This window comes from Mus caroli, chromosome 13 (assembly GCF_900094665.2).
Source record: "Mus caroli chromosome 13, CAROLI_EIJ_v1.1, whole genome shotgun sequence".
In the NCBI taxonomy this organism is placed as follows: domain Eukaryota; kingdom Metazoa; phylum Chordata; class Mammalia; order Rodentia; family Muridae; genus Mus; species Mus caroli.
The window spans coordinates 87057914-87075030 of NC_034582.1; the positions used below are offsets into that span (position 1 = coordinate 87057914).

At 35.3% G+C, this 17117-nt stretch overlaps 1 protein-coding gene across 4 annotated transcripts in view; it reads left to right on the forward strand.

Annotated features, from left to right (window-relative positions):
* Positions 1-17117, forward strand: part of Homer1 (homer scaffold protein 1) — a 97671-nt gene that overhangs the window by 39192 nt on the left and 41362 nt on the right. For all 4 annotated transcript variants that reach the window (XM_021180632.2, XM_029485024.1, XM_021180630.2 and 1 more), the window contains exons 3-5: positions 118-249; positions 2780-2872; positions 9194-9333. In XM_021180632.2, coding sequence (XP_021036291.2) covers positions 118-249; positions 2780-2872; positions 9194-9333 — 365 coding nt within the window. The remainder of the gene's footprint in view (positions 1-117; positions 250-2779; positions 2873-9193; positions 9334-17117) is intronic.

Sequence of the window (17117 nt, forward strand, 5' to 3'; positions counted from 1 at the left end):
GTCACTTATTTCTTCATGGCCACCACTCAAATTATCTTTATCTGTTTAGCTTTGTAAGTGATAAGTGATCCTATTTTTATTCAGCTGAAATGGGCTTCTGTTTGTTTTATTTTTCAGGCAATAATAAATAGCACCATCACACCAAACATGACATTTACTAAAACATCTCAGAAGTTTGGCCAATGGGCTGATAGCCGGGCAAACACTGTTTATGGACTGGGATTCTCCTCTGAGCATCATCTTTCAAAAGTAAGTTATTTCAGAAAATCTTCATGGAAATATTCATCTCTAATTTGTGTATCCTAAATATAAATAGGAAGTGCAAAGTACAAAATATAGGAGAAATTTCTTTAATATTCTGAGTATAGTGACTTTAAAATAAGAATATTAGTATATTAAATGTTATATAAATAAATGTAAACAATACTAAACTAAAAATATCTGTTGTTCATAATTCTTTGTAAAGACTTACTGTGCACATTAAAACAGTCACTACTGGTTCAAAAGGGCTTCTTGTATTGATTTACCTGTGTGGAGTAAGTAAAAGGTATGAACTCTGTTTAGAATGGGTTTTACCCTTCAGTTGGAGGTGGCCTGCAAGATAAGTAACCATCAAACTTCCAAATTTGTTATTAAAATTTAAAGTTGACATAGCGTAGATTTCAGGTGGATTTTGTTGTCATCTGTTCCTTAGTATGACAGAGATTTGCTTGGATGTAGAGATGTCTGCAGTACAGAGTAAGATTCAGTATCTTGAGGAATTTCTTGAATAATGCTGATCAAATGAATTACAATGGCCAGAAAGACATAAAATGCAGAGCATCACCAAGCTAAATACTGGAATAAAACAGTTGTCCTGCTGTAAATAAAGCCATCTCATGCTTAACTCAGCAGCGCCTTGAGTTCTTGTGGCTATTACATATAAGGACAGAAAGATGAAAAAGTGCACAGGAGAGAGAAACAGTCAGAAGGTGCTAGATAATTAAGATGATTATACTCACTTTGTTCACTAGATTTTACATACAAGATGTAAAGGTTTATGCTAAAACTTCTATGTTAGCAGTTTTGTTTAAGGGTCTGCCCTCACTTCAGGTGCTTGCATGAGGTTTGGTATAAACAGGATCTGAAGATTAAATTATTCCAGCACAAGTTAACAGACTTGTAGGTAGACACAGTTCACATTTACATTAAACTATAAGCTTATTTATTGTAGAGATTTGTTCAGATCCTTTAAAATAAGTCATTTTAAATGTCTTAGACTTTTGTGAATATTGGCTTGATTTATAATTAGTTTGGTAGTTGAAATAATCTGTTTTCTGTTTTAGTTGTAAACATTCATTTACATGGATGCTTTCAATATAAATTAAAGTTTAAAACTCAAAATTTGAAGCTATTATAACTGTTGTCTTTGTAATTGTTAAACCATTTTCTGTAAGATGCTTATAGTGTGAGTATTGCATGATTTGACTGCGCTTAGCAAGTCTTACTTTCTGAATATGTTTTGGGCTGTGGTATGTTGTGTTAGATCAAAATTCCTCAGTATAGCAATGCAGATGAATATTGCCCTTGCAGAAATGATCTCCTTGAGAAGTTATGTTTTTTCTAATACATTAGACACTTCTCACTTTATAGAACTTCCTGTAGGTTGTTTGCTAACAGAAATTTTAAGTTGTTTCTACTACATGAATTTCATGATTTATACAACAAAGAGCAAAGTGGAAGTTGGTTTCTGAAACAATCTTTTATGAAATACTTCTTAGATAGGTTTAAGTAATTTTTGACAATATGTTAGATCCTTCATTATATGTTTCCAAGTTACTGGGTAGCTAGCAAATGTAGTTAAGGATTGGTGAGTTAAGACCTGTCAATCTTTCAGTCTCATCTTGCCTCCTGTTACTTGTTTTAAGTGTGTGTGCGTGTGTCCGTGTGTGTCTGGGGATGGCTTTTATTTTTTTCCTCTCTCTAGCATTTTTTAGTTTTGATTCAGTGTTGAATATTGTGATGTAGTTCACATTATTATTGCCAACTCCAGCAGGTGCTTCATGTTACGTGGAGAATTTGGGTTCTAGGTTTATTTTGTAGCCCACCTAACTATCTCTGAATATAATGATAGAATAGCTTCCATATCCCAAACGTAAATAGGTACTGTATGTCACAGTGGTGTTCCTATGGGTTTCTAAGAATTAGCATTTCATGTATAATTTTTTTTTCATCTCAACAATGTTTTGGTTTTCCTTTTCTTTTTTAAACTTTATGCCATTGCTTTCTGTTTCTGAATTGACTGTTTATAAAACTTTGCTAATTTTTTTTAGTTGTTGGTGATAATACTAAATATCACGATATATAATATAACTGACTTATACAGTATGAGCATTTACATTTTATTAATAGTTAAAAACTTTTTCTTATTATTTTGTTATATAAGTAGATAATTAAATGAGTATATTTTCTTAGTAATTAAGAAAAAGCATAGCATGTGCCTGTCTATTGATTCTACCACTCTTGGGATCTTAAATTGTGCCTTAATAACAAAAGAACATAGATAAGCCAGCTTGCCAAATTCTAACTTCTTTATGTGGTCATGTTTTGAACAAGATTTATCACAATACTTATATACAATTTTTGGACTTTTGGCTTCTTTTCCCATCTTTTCGTGCTACAAGCTTTATTTTTTGGGAGTCTGTGCTATTTATGTAAGAGTCAGTTCAAAAAATGAAGGAAATCTGGGGTCTGTGGCATGCTGCTGCTTGGTTAATGTATCTAGTCTACGTGTGTTCAGTTTGCAGAAAAGTTTCAGGAATTTAAAGAAGCTGCTCGGCTTGCAAAGGAGAAGTCGCAGGAGAAGATGGAACTGACCAGTACCCCTTCACAGGTGGGTGTCACAGTCTGCTTTTATGTGTGAGTCTAGCTCATTTCAGACTGTCCCCTTTATGCCAGGGTGAAACTTGGAAGGATAGTGGCAAAATAAATTACCAAAGTAGGTATGGAAGTACACTGCTTAATTAATCTCTACTGACAGAGAATATGTCAGTGTTTACAAGAATATTGTTCTAAATCAGTATTAACCCACATAAGCTTTATATACCCAACAATAGTAGAGCAAAAGGATAAGACGATCAACCTACGTACGGTTTTGTCCATGTTCGTTTTGTTTTGTTTTGTTTTTTGTCCATGTTCTTTTTATGCAGGCAATAGTAAGGTAAGTTTGGCCACCTAGAGGCTCAAAAGGACTCCTTAGGCCAAGAGAGGCTCAGACAAACAAACAAACCAAAACTATGCTCATGTCCTAGAAGCTAGAAGCTGGGAAAGCCTGAAGGGAGTAGTTAAAAGGCAGAAAGATGGAGGGAGTCTAAGCTAGACTTTGAATTAAGATTTCATGGGAAAGTGGAAGTGAACAACTTCATTGGTTCTCCATTTCTTTGGGGTGATGAAGACAAAGGATTATGTTACTGCAGTACAGGCCAGATAAAGAAACGTTTGATATTGACATGGCTAACTGACATCACAGGCCCCATTAGGCCCATAGTTTCTCTTAAGGATTGGCTAGTTCTAGAGGAAATAGAATATCTAGTCAAAGTATTACAAAACATTGGGTAATTGAGATGAGAAGAGGTACTTATGTGCAGGCTTGACAAGCTGAGTTCTCTCCCCAGAACTCACAAGGTGGCAGGAGAGACCAGCATCTGGTCCCCTGTCCCCACATGTCTGCATAACAATAATAACAATTAAAAAGTCAAAACATTACAAACACTGATCCTAAAATCTTCTTATCTCTAACTACTTGATAAGCCTCACTAAGTATAAAGGGTTCATGTTTCTTTTCCTCCGGAGAGTTGTGCTAAGTGCTTTCCTCAAAGACTAAACCTTTACTGCAGATTGAAGCCAGGTCTGTTCTTCCATACTTGTAGTAGTCTGGGGTGATCTGGGGTGATCTTTGTTAGTTAAACTGTGTTGAATATACTTGTCAAATGCTTTTCTACTCCAGTGATTGCTTTAAGCATAAATCCACTTAGAGTTCTGTGCCAGTGTGTGCTCGGGGTTCCTATTCTTTAGGTGAACGATCTTGTTACCAAAAGATGCAACACACAGCACATTAAGTAAGTGAATACACAAAAGTATCACTAAAGAGTGGATAATAGATTACCATTGTATTGATTTACTGTTTCTCCAGTTATAACTTAATACTATGTCTAATTAATTGTAAATGACTACAATTTAGTAAGCTAATTTCTTCTCTGTAATAGAAAATAAGTCTTTAAACGTTTGCTTTCATCAAAACAATATAGAAAAGGCAATCATACTTGAAAAAAATGCTGTGATATAAAAGTCATAAAGAATATCATAATTCAAATATTTGAAGTCTATTAACTTACTCTATAGGAGCCAGAGAGAAAAGTAAAAAAAAAAAAAACAATTTCTTCTTTCTCCTCTTCCTATATTTGTGATAATGTAATGCTCCTTGTTTTCTTCTGATGAAATAGTTTAAATGTAATAATTGATGATAGTAGATGGTCAAAATCTTTGTTAAGTTTTTTGTTTTTGATTTTTGAGGAGGCAGACTACAGTTAGTTTGGAGTATTTGAGTGTTGGGATGGGGATGTAGTGTAGTGATAGAGATCGCTTGTATTAATGGACTCTAGGTTAGATGCCCTGTACTACAAATCAAAATAGAATGAGATGGGAGTGTAAGATGGCTCTGTGTAAAACCACGGGCTGTGCAAGCCTGGTAGCCTAAAACCTCCCTGAAACCTCTGGGTGGAAGGAAAGACCCCGTTCTAGACTCTAATACTTCGTTTTGTAACACTCTGTGACCCTTCTCTTCCTTATTCTCTCCCTCCCTCCCTCCATTTCTGTGTTTCTTTGTCTCTCCTTTCCTTCCTCCCTCCCTCCAAGCTCCTCTTCTCCTTCTACCTCACAAATATACAACAAACAATAAATTAGACTAACACACAGAACAAAAACACATACATTTTCCAGTCAGACAGAATTAATCATTTTCTGTGACTGGGGAAGATGCTTAACCCAGGAGTGCTTATACACCCATTACATCACTTCCTCTATTGAATCAGAAAGGTGAGTGTGCTAAGGACAACAGCAACTCATGGTTAGTGGATGATGTGTGCTCAAGAACCCAGCTTGAGAGGCACTAACCTCTATTAGCTTTATAAATTAGACAAGTAAGTGGTGGTAGTAGGGTGTGTGTACATGAAAATGGGAATAAGGCCATCTTATTCTCAGTTATTGTGAGAATTAAATAAGGATTAGAAAATCCTTATACATAGTAAATTTTTAATAAATATAGGCACCTGTTGATGTTGATATGGTCATAATGGTTGGGATAATAATTATAAAGTCTGGCATAATAATTATAAAGTTGTCTGGCACATAATAGCTGTTAGGAAAACAGAAATGGCATATGTTTTAGGGTTTTTATTGCTTTGGTAAAACCATGACCATAAGCAACTTGGGGAGGAAGGGTTTACTTGTTTTTCATGACTCGGGTCATAGACCATTGTGGGTAGCTAAGGCAGGAACCTGGAGGCAGCACTGAAGTATACGCCATGAAGGAACTCTGCTTATTGGCTTGCTCCTTACATCCGTTCGACTTACTTTCTAACATAACACAGGACCTCTGCAGAGGTATCACTGCCCACAGTGGGTTGTGTGGGCAGTGATATCCCATATCAATTATTAGTCAAGAAAACACCTCACATGCTTGCCTGCAGGCCAGCCTAATGGAGGCAGTTGGCATCCCCTCTTCTCAGATGACTAGCTGTGTTAAGTGGACAAAAGCCAACCAGTACAGCATGCATCAGAGTTCTCTTGAAGACTCGTTAAAGCATGCTGCAGGGTTTAATTTACTAGGCCTAAGACAGAGCCCAGGTATTACTATCTCTGATTCCTTTTCCAGAGATACTGGTGCAACTGGCCTTATGTAAGAAATGATATAGACAAACAAGTCATCCCACCTCCTTCAAGACCTGAAATGAAAGCAGTCTGCCAGCTAGACAGCAGATCGCCACTTCATATTGCTCAACTTTTAAGTGAAGACTATATATACCCCAGCTTAGTATGGAGAAAATTAAAGCTAGCATGAGCCTGACAGAGTAATAATGTAATAAAGTCAAATCTGTATCGGTTGTAATAAGTCTAGATGAAGTCTAACACAGTAGAAAGGGAGAGCAGGAGACTGGGCATACAGGCTCTGTTTTGTCTGTTGGGATCAAAACTAATGGTTGATCAAGAAATGGTTAATCAAGAAAGAGCTAAGGCTGGAAGAACAGGTCTGTGATCCCAAGTACTCCGGAGGTTGAGGCAGTAGGATTGTAAAGTATGCCCGGGCTACAGACTGGACAACTGGAATAAAGGAGATCCTGTCTTAAAATAACAGTATGTAAAAACCAGGGTTGAGCTGTATGTAGCTTCATGATACGGTGCTTGCTTAATGTGCAGGAGGCCCCAGACTCAGCTCCCATTGTTGGGGAAAATGTTAAGGAAAATGGTTGAAAGCAGTGGGTAACAACTACTTTGGCAAGCATCTGTCTCCATAAACGCTTACATTATGATTCATAACATTAGCAGAATTACAGTTATGAAGTAGCAATGAAAATCATTTTATGGTTACAGGTCATCACAACATGAACTATATTAAAGGGTTGTAGCATTAGGAATGTTGAGAACCACCATTTTAAAGGATTCTTAAAATTTTTATGCTAAAATTCAATAATTTTAATTCTCCCAATATTTTTATCTAAAACCTCTGACTATGTTGTTGGTGTGAACCCTACTGTTGTCTTCCTAACTAGGCTAATAGCCACTCTGGGAGGTCCCTGCAGGCTTTACAGCCAGCAGGGAGAAGAGTCTGGGTGAGAGAAGAATGAAGTTTAGTTCCACTCCATTAAGAGAAGATTTCTTGGAGTCTGATAGCTTATTTTTGCTGTATTTAAGCACAGCACAATTTTGGGAAAAAATTTTGATAACAGTTACCTCAGCCCCATGGGTAGTACTTAAGACATGTTCACGTTGAAGCTCTTCTGACTGTACGATGGGTCTTACTGACTTAGAAACAGTGCTCAGGTCGATGGAGAATGGCCGGGGTAAGCACAGTCCATATGGGAGACAGGATTGGCCTGGCCCTAAGACAGCATAGACCTCACTTAGGCTGTTGTAAAGTACAAATGACACCTCTCACGAGGATGGGTTTTATGGCCCAGAAGTAGAACTCAAGGTTTAGGGAAAAGTGTCCAGGATAAACAAGCATAATGTTATAGGCAGTCTGGGCAGAGCCTGGCCCAACAGGTAGCAAATATGGTTGTAAATTACACTTCCCCCAGTAATCTAGGAGAACAGCTAAGTGTCTTCTCCCTTTGGAGAGATGAGCTGTGTATTAACGTTTCCTGGCGTCTCCATTGCCTGTCTGTGTATACAAGGACCTTTTTGTCCTTTACAAGTTTTCTTTAGTTTTAAGGTTGGTTTTTTGTTTGGTTTTGTTCTTATTTTTAAGGGTGAGTTTACTTTGGCTTGAAGTTCAAAGGAATATAATTCATTATGGCAGAGAAGGTGAGGCATCTGAAGTCAAGAGGCAGAAAGAGATAAATTCAAGTTAAACCTTGGTACTTGCAAAGATTCCGAATGTCCTATTTTTATATCATTTCTCTGATATATGGTAGTATATGTGATATTATGTTAAAATATGTAGTGTACTATATATACCTAATTCATCTTTTTATTTTACTTTATAGCCATTTACTTTTCAGACATTTAAAAATTTCATTTGGTTTTAATTAAAATAACTAACCTAGTTTTGTGTTCAAACTTCAATAATTTGCATAATGTTTAGTCCACTTATTTATTATGTTTGGCATAAACAGTCTTGAAGGCAAATACAGCTGGCTCTTGTTAAGCATTTAATGCAGTTAACCGAGTAAAACAATGAAAAATATACAAGGAGAGTGAAGGTTAACTTGAGTCAGTCAGTACATTTCCCATCATGAGCTTGGGCTGGAGAGATGGCTCAGCACTTTATTGTTCTCACTCAAGACTCATTCAGTTTCCAGTACCCATGGCAGGGAGCATACAGTACCGTGTAACTTCAGCTCTAGGGGATCCAAGACTTTCTTCTGGCCTCACACACACACACTCACACACACACACACACACACACTCTTCCTTACACATAAATTAGGAAATAAATCTTTTTAAAAAAATATTGTACCGGTGTTTACTGTTTTGCTAATCTTTACTGTTGACATAATTAAAAGTTTAAGTTAATTTATTAATTTTTAATTAATTAAAATTAAATTGCTAGATTTTATATTTAGAACTCTGTCAAATCTTCAATGATAAGTCTGTTAATTTCAGAATTAAAGTAAAGGTGCCTCTTGTCACACAGGAATAGAGGAAATTACGGCCTTGTTACATGCTGTGCATACACTATGCCCTGTGTAAGAACTGTCACAGCTGTCAGGAAATGGGTTTCAGGATGGTGCTTCTGAATGTTGACAAAATATAGGAAGTAATTTGTAAAAGAATATGACAGGGTTGCCTGAAATCTTAACTCCATCTTCTTTATATATCAAACTTTTAAAGTGTCTCCCTCAACTTTCCTGTCAAATTTGTATACAGAAAAGAGAGATATTGACAGCTTTATTGCAGTATGAAAGAAGGAAGTAGAACAAATCCTTTGCGAATGTTAAGTAATAAAGCGCCTGCTTTGGTTTAGCTAAAAAGGATGAAACTAAAGAAATTTCATTTCCTGCTTTCTTAGAATTAGTGCAGAGCCTAGTAAGGAGGAGCGGGGCTGCTCATGCATGCCTCCACCCTGCCTGCATCACGCACAGTGCTGCTCGGGCCGACCTTGAGCACACTGTCCTCCTGACTCAACCTCTTGAGTGCTGGGACTCCCTGCAGTTACCACCTTTATTCTGTTTAGTTATCTTTATTAACCCATTAGGTTTTTGAAATTCTATTTCTAAATTGTTATCTTTACAGTTCATTATATTTTGATTAATTTCCTTATGAGTTGATTTCCTGCCAAAATAATTGTCTTTTTTTTAATTTAATTAAAATTTCAACTGCCATTTGATTCATCACAAAGAATTCATTTAGATGAAATTGTGTGCTTGAACAAAAGTGTAACACTTTAAAACACTCTCTTACTCTTTCTTTTCCTTTTTCTCTCTCTTTTTTAAAGGAATCAGCAGGAGGAGATCTTCAGTCTCCTTTAACACCAGAAAGTATCAATGGGACAGACGATGAGAGAACACCCGATGTGACACAGAACTCAGAGCCAAGGGCTGAGCCAACTCAGAATGCATTGCCATTTCCACATAGGTACACATTCAATTCAGCAATCATGATTAAGTAAGGTGGATAAATATGGAAGTTCATTTGGTTTCAGAAACTCTTGAAGTTACAACCTTTGAGTGAAAAGTCTCAGGTCAGACTCCTTTACTTTATTGTTCTTGGTTGCTCGAGTTGACTGAATGACTATATTTCCATTATCTATGTGGAAAAAGGAGCATTGAGCTAATTATAGGAGAAATTTTTTAAGTGGAGAAAACATAATTCCTTTCTATCTATATTTTAAAGATCCCTTTTGTTAACCTATTTTCTGTTTTTATATATGTTATGTAAGATTTATAGCGTGTAATTAGAAACATAGGATTTCTACTCTGAAGGAAAGCTTTACCACAGGCCTACAGAGTTTTCACAGAAGACAGGGTACCAAGCATGAGCCTGTTAGCATTGATGGCAGATGCCAGCAGAAGGAAGGCTTGACTTCCTAATTCTGTATTCTAAAAGATACATCATGTTCTAAATGCATTTCAAACATTAGTTATTGGCCATACTGTGGCATTACTGGACTGTAAAGATGAATGTGAAATGGCACTATTGAAAATATTTTTTTAAAAGCCCATCTACCTTAACACTAATTTTTACCCTTATTTAAATGCTTTTTACTAAATAGTTTTAGGTAAAATTAAGAAAATAGGGTTTTTTGACTGCACATTTTTTTGAAAAACCAAGTTTTAGAAAATTATATTCTTTGACAGATTAAAAATTGCAAAGTGAGATATTTCAAACTCTCTTAAGTGAGTTTTTATTGTGTTTGAACTGCATTAGTAGGGGCATAGGATTAAACATTAGTATGGAAGCATGGAAGATTTTTCTTAGCAGGCTGTGGAGCAAGGAATTTAGGGATGATTCTTAAGAATATATGGGAGCTGTGGACTGTGAGGACACTCTGCTGCTAATGCTCATCATTCTCCATGAGATGGCAGATGTTCTGAAGAAAGTTGTTCATGATTTTAATTACTGCAGTGCAAGTGCTTCTTTCTCTAGCTATAAAGGTAGCTGGACACGGAAAAACCTTTATTTCCTCCATCTGACTCCCATACATTCATACTCATTTAGTGAACATAGTCTTTTAACAAAAAAAGACTGCAGTTCTTTGAAGGCATTACAAAAATTACATTATTTAATTATAAAGAATGTTATTTTAGGATAAAATCTTAAAATATTTTAACTGTAATAAGGACAGGAAAATTTCCTACCTATTAAGTAGTAGTTTACATTTCCAATGAAAAGACTGAACTGCAGTAAACATCTATTATATACTTGGTTTAACACCAAATTGAGACATCTGCACTGGCTACTATGACTTTTAGGAATAAGAATTTTTAAATTTAACATTTGAAGAAGCTACTTCTAGTTTATAACCTCAATTTTTCTAAATGTTTACTGTTTTGCTAATCTCATTGTATTGGTATTGCTTCCTTAGAATTGGTCCTCATCGTGATTTCCCTGTTCTTGAGTGTCTGATAGGAATCACTTTTACCTTAAAGATACTGCTTCTGTGACTTGTTATGGAGGACCTAGATTAATTTAAGTTTATAATTATGGTAAAGGCATTTTATAATCATATAGTTTTTCTTATTATTTTAAGAATTTCCAGCTATAGTATCTTATGAAAGTATTCCTCAGAATTTGATGTTTTATGATTCTGTATTCATTTACTTCCTTGACTGAAATAAAGATTTCCATGTGAGGTAGTTTATTTACAGCTACTGCAAAAATCCCTGATTGTCAAGGTAGAAGGTCTCAGAGTTGGTGTAATTTAAGATTTCCCGAACTATAGTGTTTTCAAATAGGTTTTCCATGCTTCTGAGAAAGAAGGCAGTGAAGTTCACTGTAGTAAGTGTTTCGGTGTTAAGCGTTTATATGTGCATGCTGAATTATAATGTAAAGCAGCACAGTATGGAAGCACATGCCTTTGGCTTATTTTGAGAAAACTGAATCTTTACATTTAGTTTATGTGTCCTAGGTCCAGTTGCTCATTAGAAAGTACTTTAATTTGATAGCTCAGTTCTTCCAACCCTGCCCTAGTATGTATGTATGGGTTTATATATATCATAATACATGTTATATATACAGTGTGTGTGTGTGTATGTATATATATATATATATATACACACACTATCTGGAAGAACCTATATAGAATTGAGATTAGCATTTCATGAGTTAGAAGCAGAAAGAACATTATAATTAATATTCTTAAGTCTAAAGTACCCATATATTCAAATTGGATATACTATTTTTTCCTCTTCGCAAAGGGAGACAAAAATCTTGTGTTTAGAAATTACCTAGATTGTCAGTTTGCCTTTTCTTCCTGAGTACTTGTTTTAACAAAAAAGAGACCAGTTTAAGAAAAGGGTTTGGCTAGTATGTTCCTGCTTTTGTTCAGTCCAATTTTACTGCTAAATAGAGAGCAAAACCACTAGAGTATCTGTTTTAAAAGAAAACCAGGACAGTTGTGATGGCCATACACACAGCACATAGTGAAAAGAGCAAAAACCAAACAGATGAAAGTATAAGGGTAGTGATCCAGTCAGTCATGTGACCTGAGATGGCAGCTGCTGGTGCTTTCCTTAAGAGTCATATTTTATCCTATGTCTAGAATCAGTAATCAGTAAAGAAGCTATGACTTTTAGGCTTGACAATTTTAGTAATTTGGTTAAAGTCTATTCTGTACTTGTAAGATTTAAAATTATTTTGATTTAGGAATACAAGAAAGATTTTTATTTTTAATTATAATTTTATTATAAGGTTTTCAGATTGCACAGACAGACTACAATAATAGACTCCCATGGAAATACCACTTCGGCCTTAACAGTCAGGGAAAAAGCATGGCCCGTCTTACTTTATCAGTGCACTCACCTTGTTCTCTACTAATGTGTTATTATTGCATGTCGAGATGCAACTGCAGGTCTTTACACATGATAGGTATGCCCTGCACCAAGTGAGCCACACTCCTAGACTTACCATTTCATTATTTTAGTTTTATATTTTATGTGTATGGGTGTTTTGCATACAGGCATATCTATGCCTGGTGCCCACAGGATCCAGAAGAGGATGTCAGATTAACCAAAACTGGAGTCATAGATGGTTGTGAGCTACCATATGGGTGCTGGAAACTGAAGCTAAGTCCTCTACAACTAGTGCTTTTAACCACTGAGCCAACTCTCCACCTACATTGTTTTATTTTTAAAGCAAATCCTACATACATATTTTCATCCACAATAATTTCTTAAAATTATCTTGAACTCTTGAGGAAACGTCTATACTAAGCTAATTCAGTTTTTATCTTACCTAATTCCATGGCATACTGCCTTAACCTTGAATCATTTACTACTCTCTTTTGGTTTTTAAAAACTGTACTGCTAAATTAAATGTAAACATGGGTTCATATATACTTTCAGTTAAGAGCTGTAGTACTGTTTTATGTCCTTGTCATAAACTATGCAATAATGGTCTAATCAGATACATTTCAAGGAGTGATCACTCTTTGGTGTGCTTCTTTAAGTGCTGTCAGAAGCTTAGGGTGTGTAAAACAGGAGGGCTGTGAGTGTAAATGTTTACTAGTTGCTTTGAGAGAATGTTTTTAAATCTTTTCTAAATTGCTTTTTTCTTTAAAATTATTTTTAACTTAAATGATAATTACCTTTTGAGGTTGAACAGAAACTCATTAACAAACTAAAGTGACTTTCTGGGGACTAAAATGTCATTAGACCCTAATAGACCAAGTTATATGTTTGTGTAGGAAAAAGGTTTCCTCTCTCGTTCAAGGTAATTGTTTGCTTCCTGGTGTCATTTGTGTAGAATTCTAGAAAGTAGTTGGATTTTTAAAAATTAGATTTAAGACAACCTAAATTCTCTTAGAAGAAGTTAGTTTTATATTATTGTAGTGTTATTGGAATGTGATCCTGAAATATATTACTGAAAATTAAAATTTCTATTTTGTTAGTTGCAATCTTGGCTCTCAGAGATGCAGTATAATATTGATATATAGCTGCTATCATCTTTCTGAGAGTTCAGAACATATGGCAGCTGTTTGTGAAGCTATTTTTTACTGACAAATTTTGATAAGTTTGGCTACTGTAATGGAAAGTAGGCTTTCTCAAGCACTGACTACATTTGGATTCTTCTAATGTTTGGATAATACATTCTCAGGTGCTGCTGGACTTTGTGCATTTTGGAGGTACTGCATGTATCTTCCACTGTTTGAGATTTTTCTGTGGCTTGTGCGTTTGCAACAACTCATTAAAAAGTGTATGCAGAAATATTTTCTGGTATATTGATTTTTGCTGTATGACAGTATAATAAACACTTGGGTTGATTCACCCCATTTATATTTCTTTTTCTAAGCTTCAGCAAGACAATAATTAGAATTATATCTAGAGGTTTTGTACAATTTTTAAAATTAAATTTCCTTGGATACTTTAGGCAATATTTTAACCATTTTTTTAAAAAAATTAAATATTTATATTTAAGTAAGGCAAAGTATACCAAAATGTACTTTTTATAAATTAAATACAGCTTATACTTATTTGCAGATACTACAAATAAGGAAAAGTGAGTGGTGTTAAGAGGTCTCACTTAGTACTACTACCTGGTGTTTTTTCATGCCTTCAGTCCCGCTGTTCCAGAGGCAGAGGAGAGGAGACCTCTGGGAGCCCTAGGCAGCCAGGGTTACTTACTGTGCGACCTTGTCTCAGAGAGGCCTAACTTTCCACATGACATGCACACTTAGGCACATTGCCTCCTTCCTTCTTACGTAGTAAACAGAACTCAGAAGGTTATAGTTATATGCTAAAGTAAAAATAATTACTGTATATAATTTTTATTTGGAATAAATCTATATAGCTGAGATTTAATTTCATCAGAAGAGATTTTTATCACTGATAAAATTATGGGTGAAAACTATAAATATTTCAGCTCCCTTAACTGTTACAGTTGTGATTTTCTTATTGTCAAATCTCAAATATTATATTTTTCAGAATTAATATGAAAGCTAAGATAACTTGAGATCATGATTCAACAATTTAGAAATGCAGAATTTACTTTCCATAATAGTAAAAGGGTGGTGTTGTATAAGTGCTGCCTTGTAATTTGCCTTTTAAATACTGATCTGCATTCTCTGCAAACTGAGAAGCAATTTATATTTTTTTACAATAATGTGCAGCAGAGAATACAGTTTATCGACCAAGATTATTAAATAGTTTTCTGACTAGATATAACTAACTTTCTATCTTAAATTCTTGAAAAACTGCTTTCTTTCTTTTTTTTTTTCTGAAGTCATCCAAGATTTTGTGGAAATGTTAAAATTTGCTAAAGCCTTTTAGTGATGTTATCACTCAGTACAAGTTATTTATAAGAAAATTATTCTGTGAGATTCAGATATCTGTATGCCAGTTCCAGTGTGGGTTAATCCCTTTCCCCATGCATGCACAGCTGTCTGTCTGGAGTTAGATATGTGGAGTTGGCCATGGAGGAGACTGACTTATTCGAGGATGATCCCTTTCCTTGGAGGATGTTTAAAAATTCCCCTTTCACTTTCTGTCTTAGCAAACCACTGTGTGGATTCCAGTGGAAAGAGGTGTGTTATCTGGGCAGGTCTGCTCCAGCACACATGGAAAATGCTTTTTGTTTCTATTTGATTTCAGACCTAAGAGTATTAAGGGTTAAGGCCAAAATATAACAAACCTAGACAGAGGCAGGCAAGCCACATAAATAGATGAAAATTTGTGATGTGTGCTGGTAAAGAATGATGAGGTCTATGGTAAACTCAAATGTTCAAGAAGTGAAGTTGGGGATGCCATCTTGGGGACTCATCTAATTTCTCATCTAGAGCTTTGAACCCAACCTCTGTAAAGGTCACATCAAAGTAAATGACAGTGTGCTAAAGTGTGTTAGAAGTATGCCCCAGTAATGCCCTCCTTATGGAGTGTAGAAGGTGTAGCCATGACCACACTGGTGAAATGAACATTCCAGCTGTGGTCATTTGCCATTTTTTTCATTCATAGTTTAACTTGTAGGCCAGTATGTTAATTTTCATGACTTTTGCTACATTGAAGTTTAAAATATTAGGATTTTGGAGATGAAGGAACTTTGGCCATTGCGTGGTTTAGAAGCCACTTTAAGAAAGTGGACACAGAGTCAGAGAATATTCTACAACCTTATATACCTAGTGGCTGGGTTGCATCTGAGAGATATCCAGAAGTCTGGACAATTAGAGCCTAACCTAGAGAGATCCTCTGTATAAACTTTTAAAAAGCTTGTTTTCTGTGTCACTTTTCAAACACTCACAGGACCTCCTAACTTTACTATTGTTTAACATGTGCCTCTGAGAGTTAAACTTCTTATTTAGAAATTCCTAATTTGACTTGAATTTCTAGATATCTCTCATACATTTCTATTTTAGATGTACAGTAAAAAGTTAATTTTTTGAACAAATAAATGACTTTTTCTGTTCCCGCTGCTGAGATAATAGAACAAGGTACATCAAGTTGGTTCAACTTGTTCATTAACATAAACACACATTTAGTAGAACTAACAAAGATATATATTTGAAGAATAATCAGCTTAATGCCCTGATTCTAACAAAACCCATTTAGCTGTTAATATTCTCTTCTCTATTTTAATGACAGCTTTTTAGCAAAATAATTCATGCGAAACAATGTTTCATATGCTCTTTCATAGTCACATATAAAAATGTACAATTCAGCAGTTTTAGTATATTCATGTAATTATACAACCTTAACTACAGTGAATTTCTACCACTCTCCTACCCCTTGTCCAAAATAAAAACAAACCTGTACCTATTAGTAATTTCCCCCTTTGCCCACATGCATTATCTCTTCCATTTCCAACACTGAATATTCATGGCTCTGTGACTTTGCCTATTCTTTACATTTCATATATATGAGGTCATATAGTGTACACTGAGTCATTTGTTCATTCTGTGGTAACGCTTTAGAGGCATTGCCAGACTGTTGTGGAGAGCAGCTTCACCATTTTGCACGTTCATCACCAGAGTGTAAGGGTTCTAGTTTCTTTACTGTATATCTTCAACCCTCTTGCTGCTGGCATTAAGCCCAGAGCCCAAGTGTGCAGAGCACACCTTGTTATGACCGCCATCCTCTTGGATCCGTTTGTATTTTGTTGTGACTTTGATTTCCCTAATGGCATCTTTTGATATGCCTGTGGATCACTTCTATATCTTCAAAGAAATGGCCACTCAAATCCTTTACCCGCTTTCAATTGAGATTTGCCTGTTTTTGATTTGTGGGCACTCTTTATATCTAGAAATTAAACCCATATCATATGAATGATTTTCAAATGGTTTTGCTAATTCAGTAGGTTGTCTCTTTTGGATGTTGTGCTTTTCAGTACAAACATTTTAACATTTCTTTATTTCTATTATTTTTATTTATTTATATGCTTTTCTTTATTTGCTTGGTTTTTTTTTTTTTAAAGGCATATATTAAGAAGTCACTGACTAGTCTGAGGTCATAAGATTTACTACACTTATATTTTTTTCTGAGTTTCAGCTTTTCAGTTTCCATCTCTGATCCAATTTTTGCATGTAATATGAGCTAGAGGCTTCCCTTCATTCTTTTCTCTGGGATTATCTAGTTTTCCCTTCATTTTTTTAAAAATTTATTTATTTTGGGGCCTATCAAACACAGAAGTGGATGCTCACAGTCAGCTATTGGATGGATCACAGGGCCCCCAATGGAGGAGCTAGAGAAAGTACCCAAGGAGCTAAAGGGAAC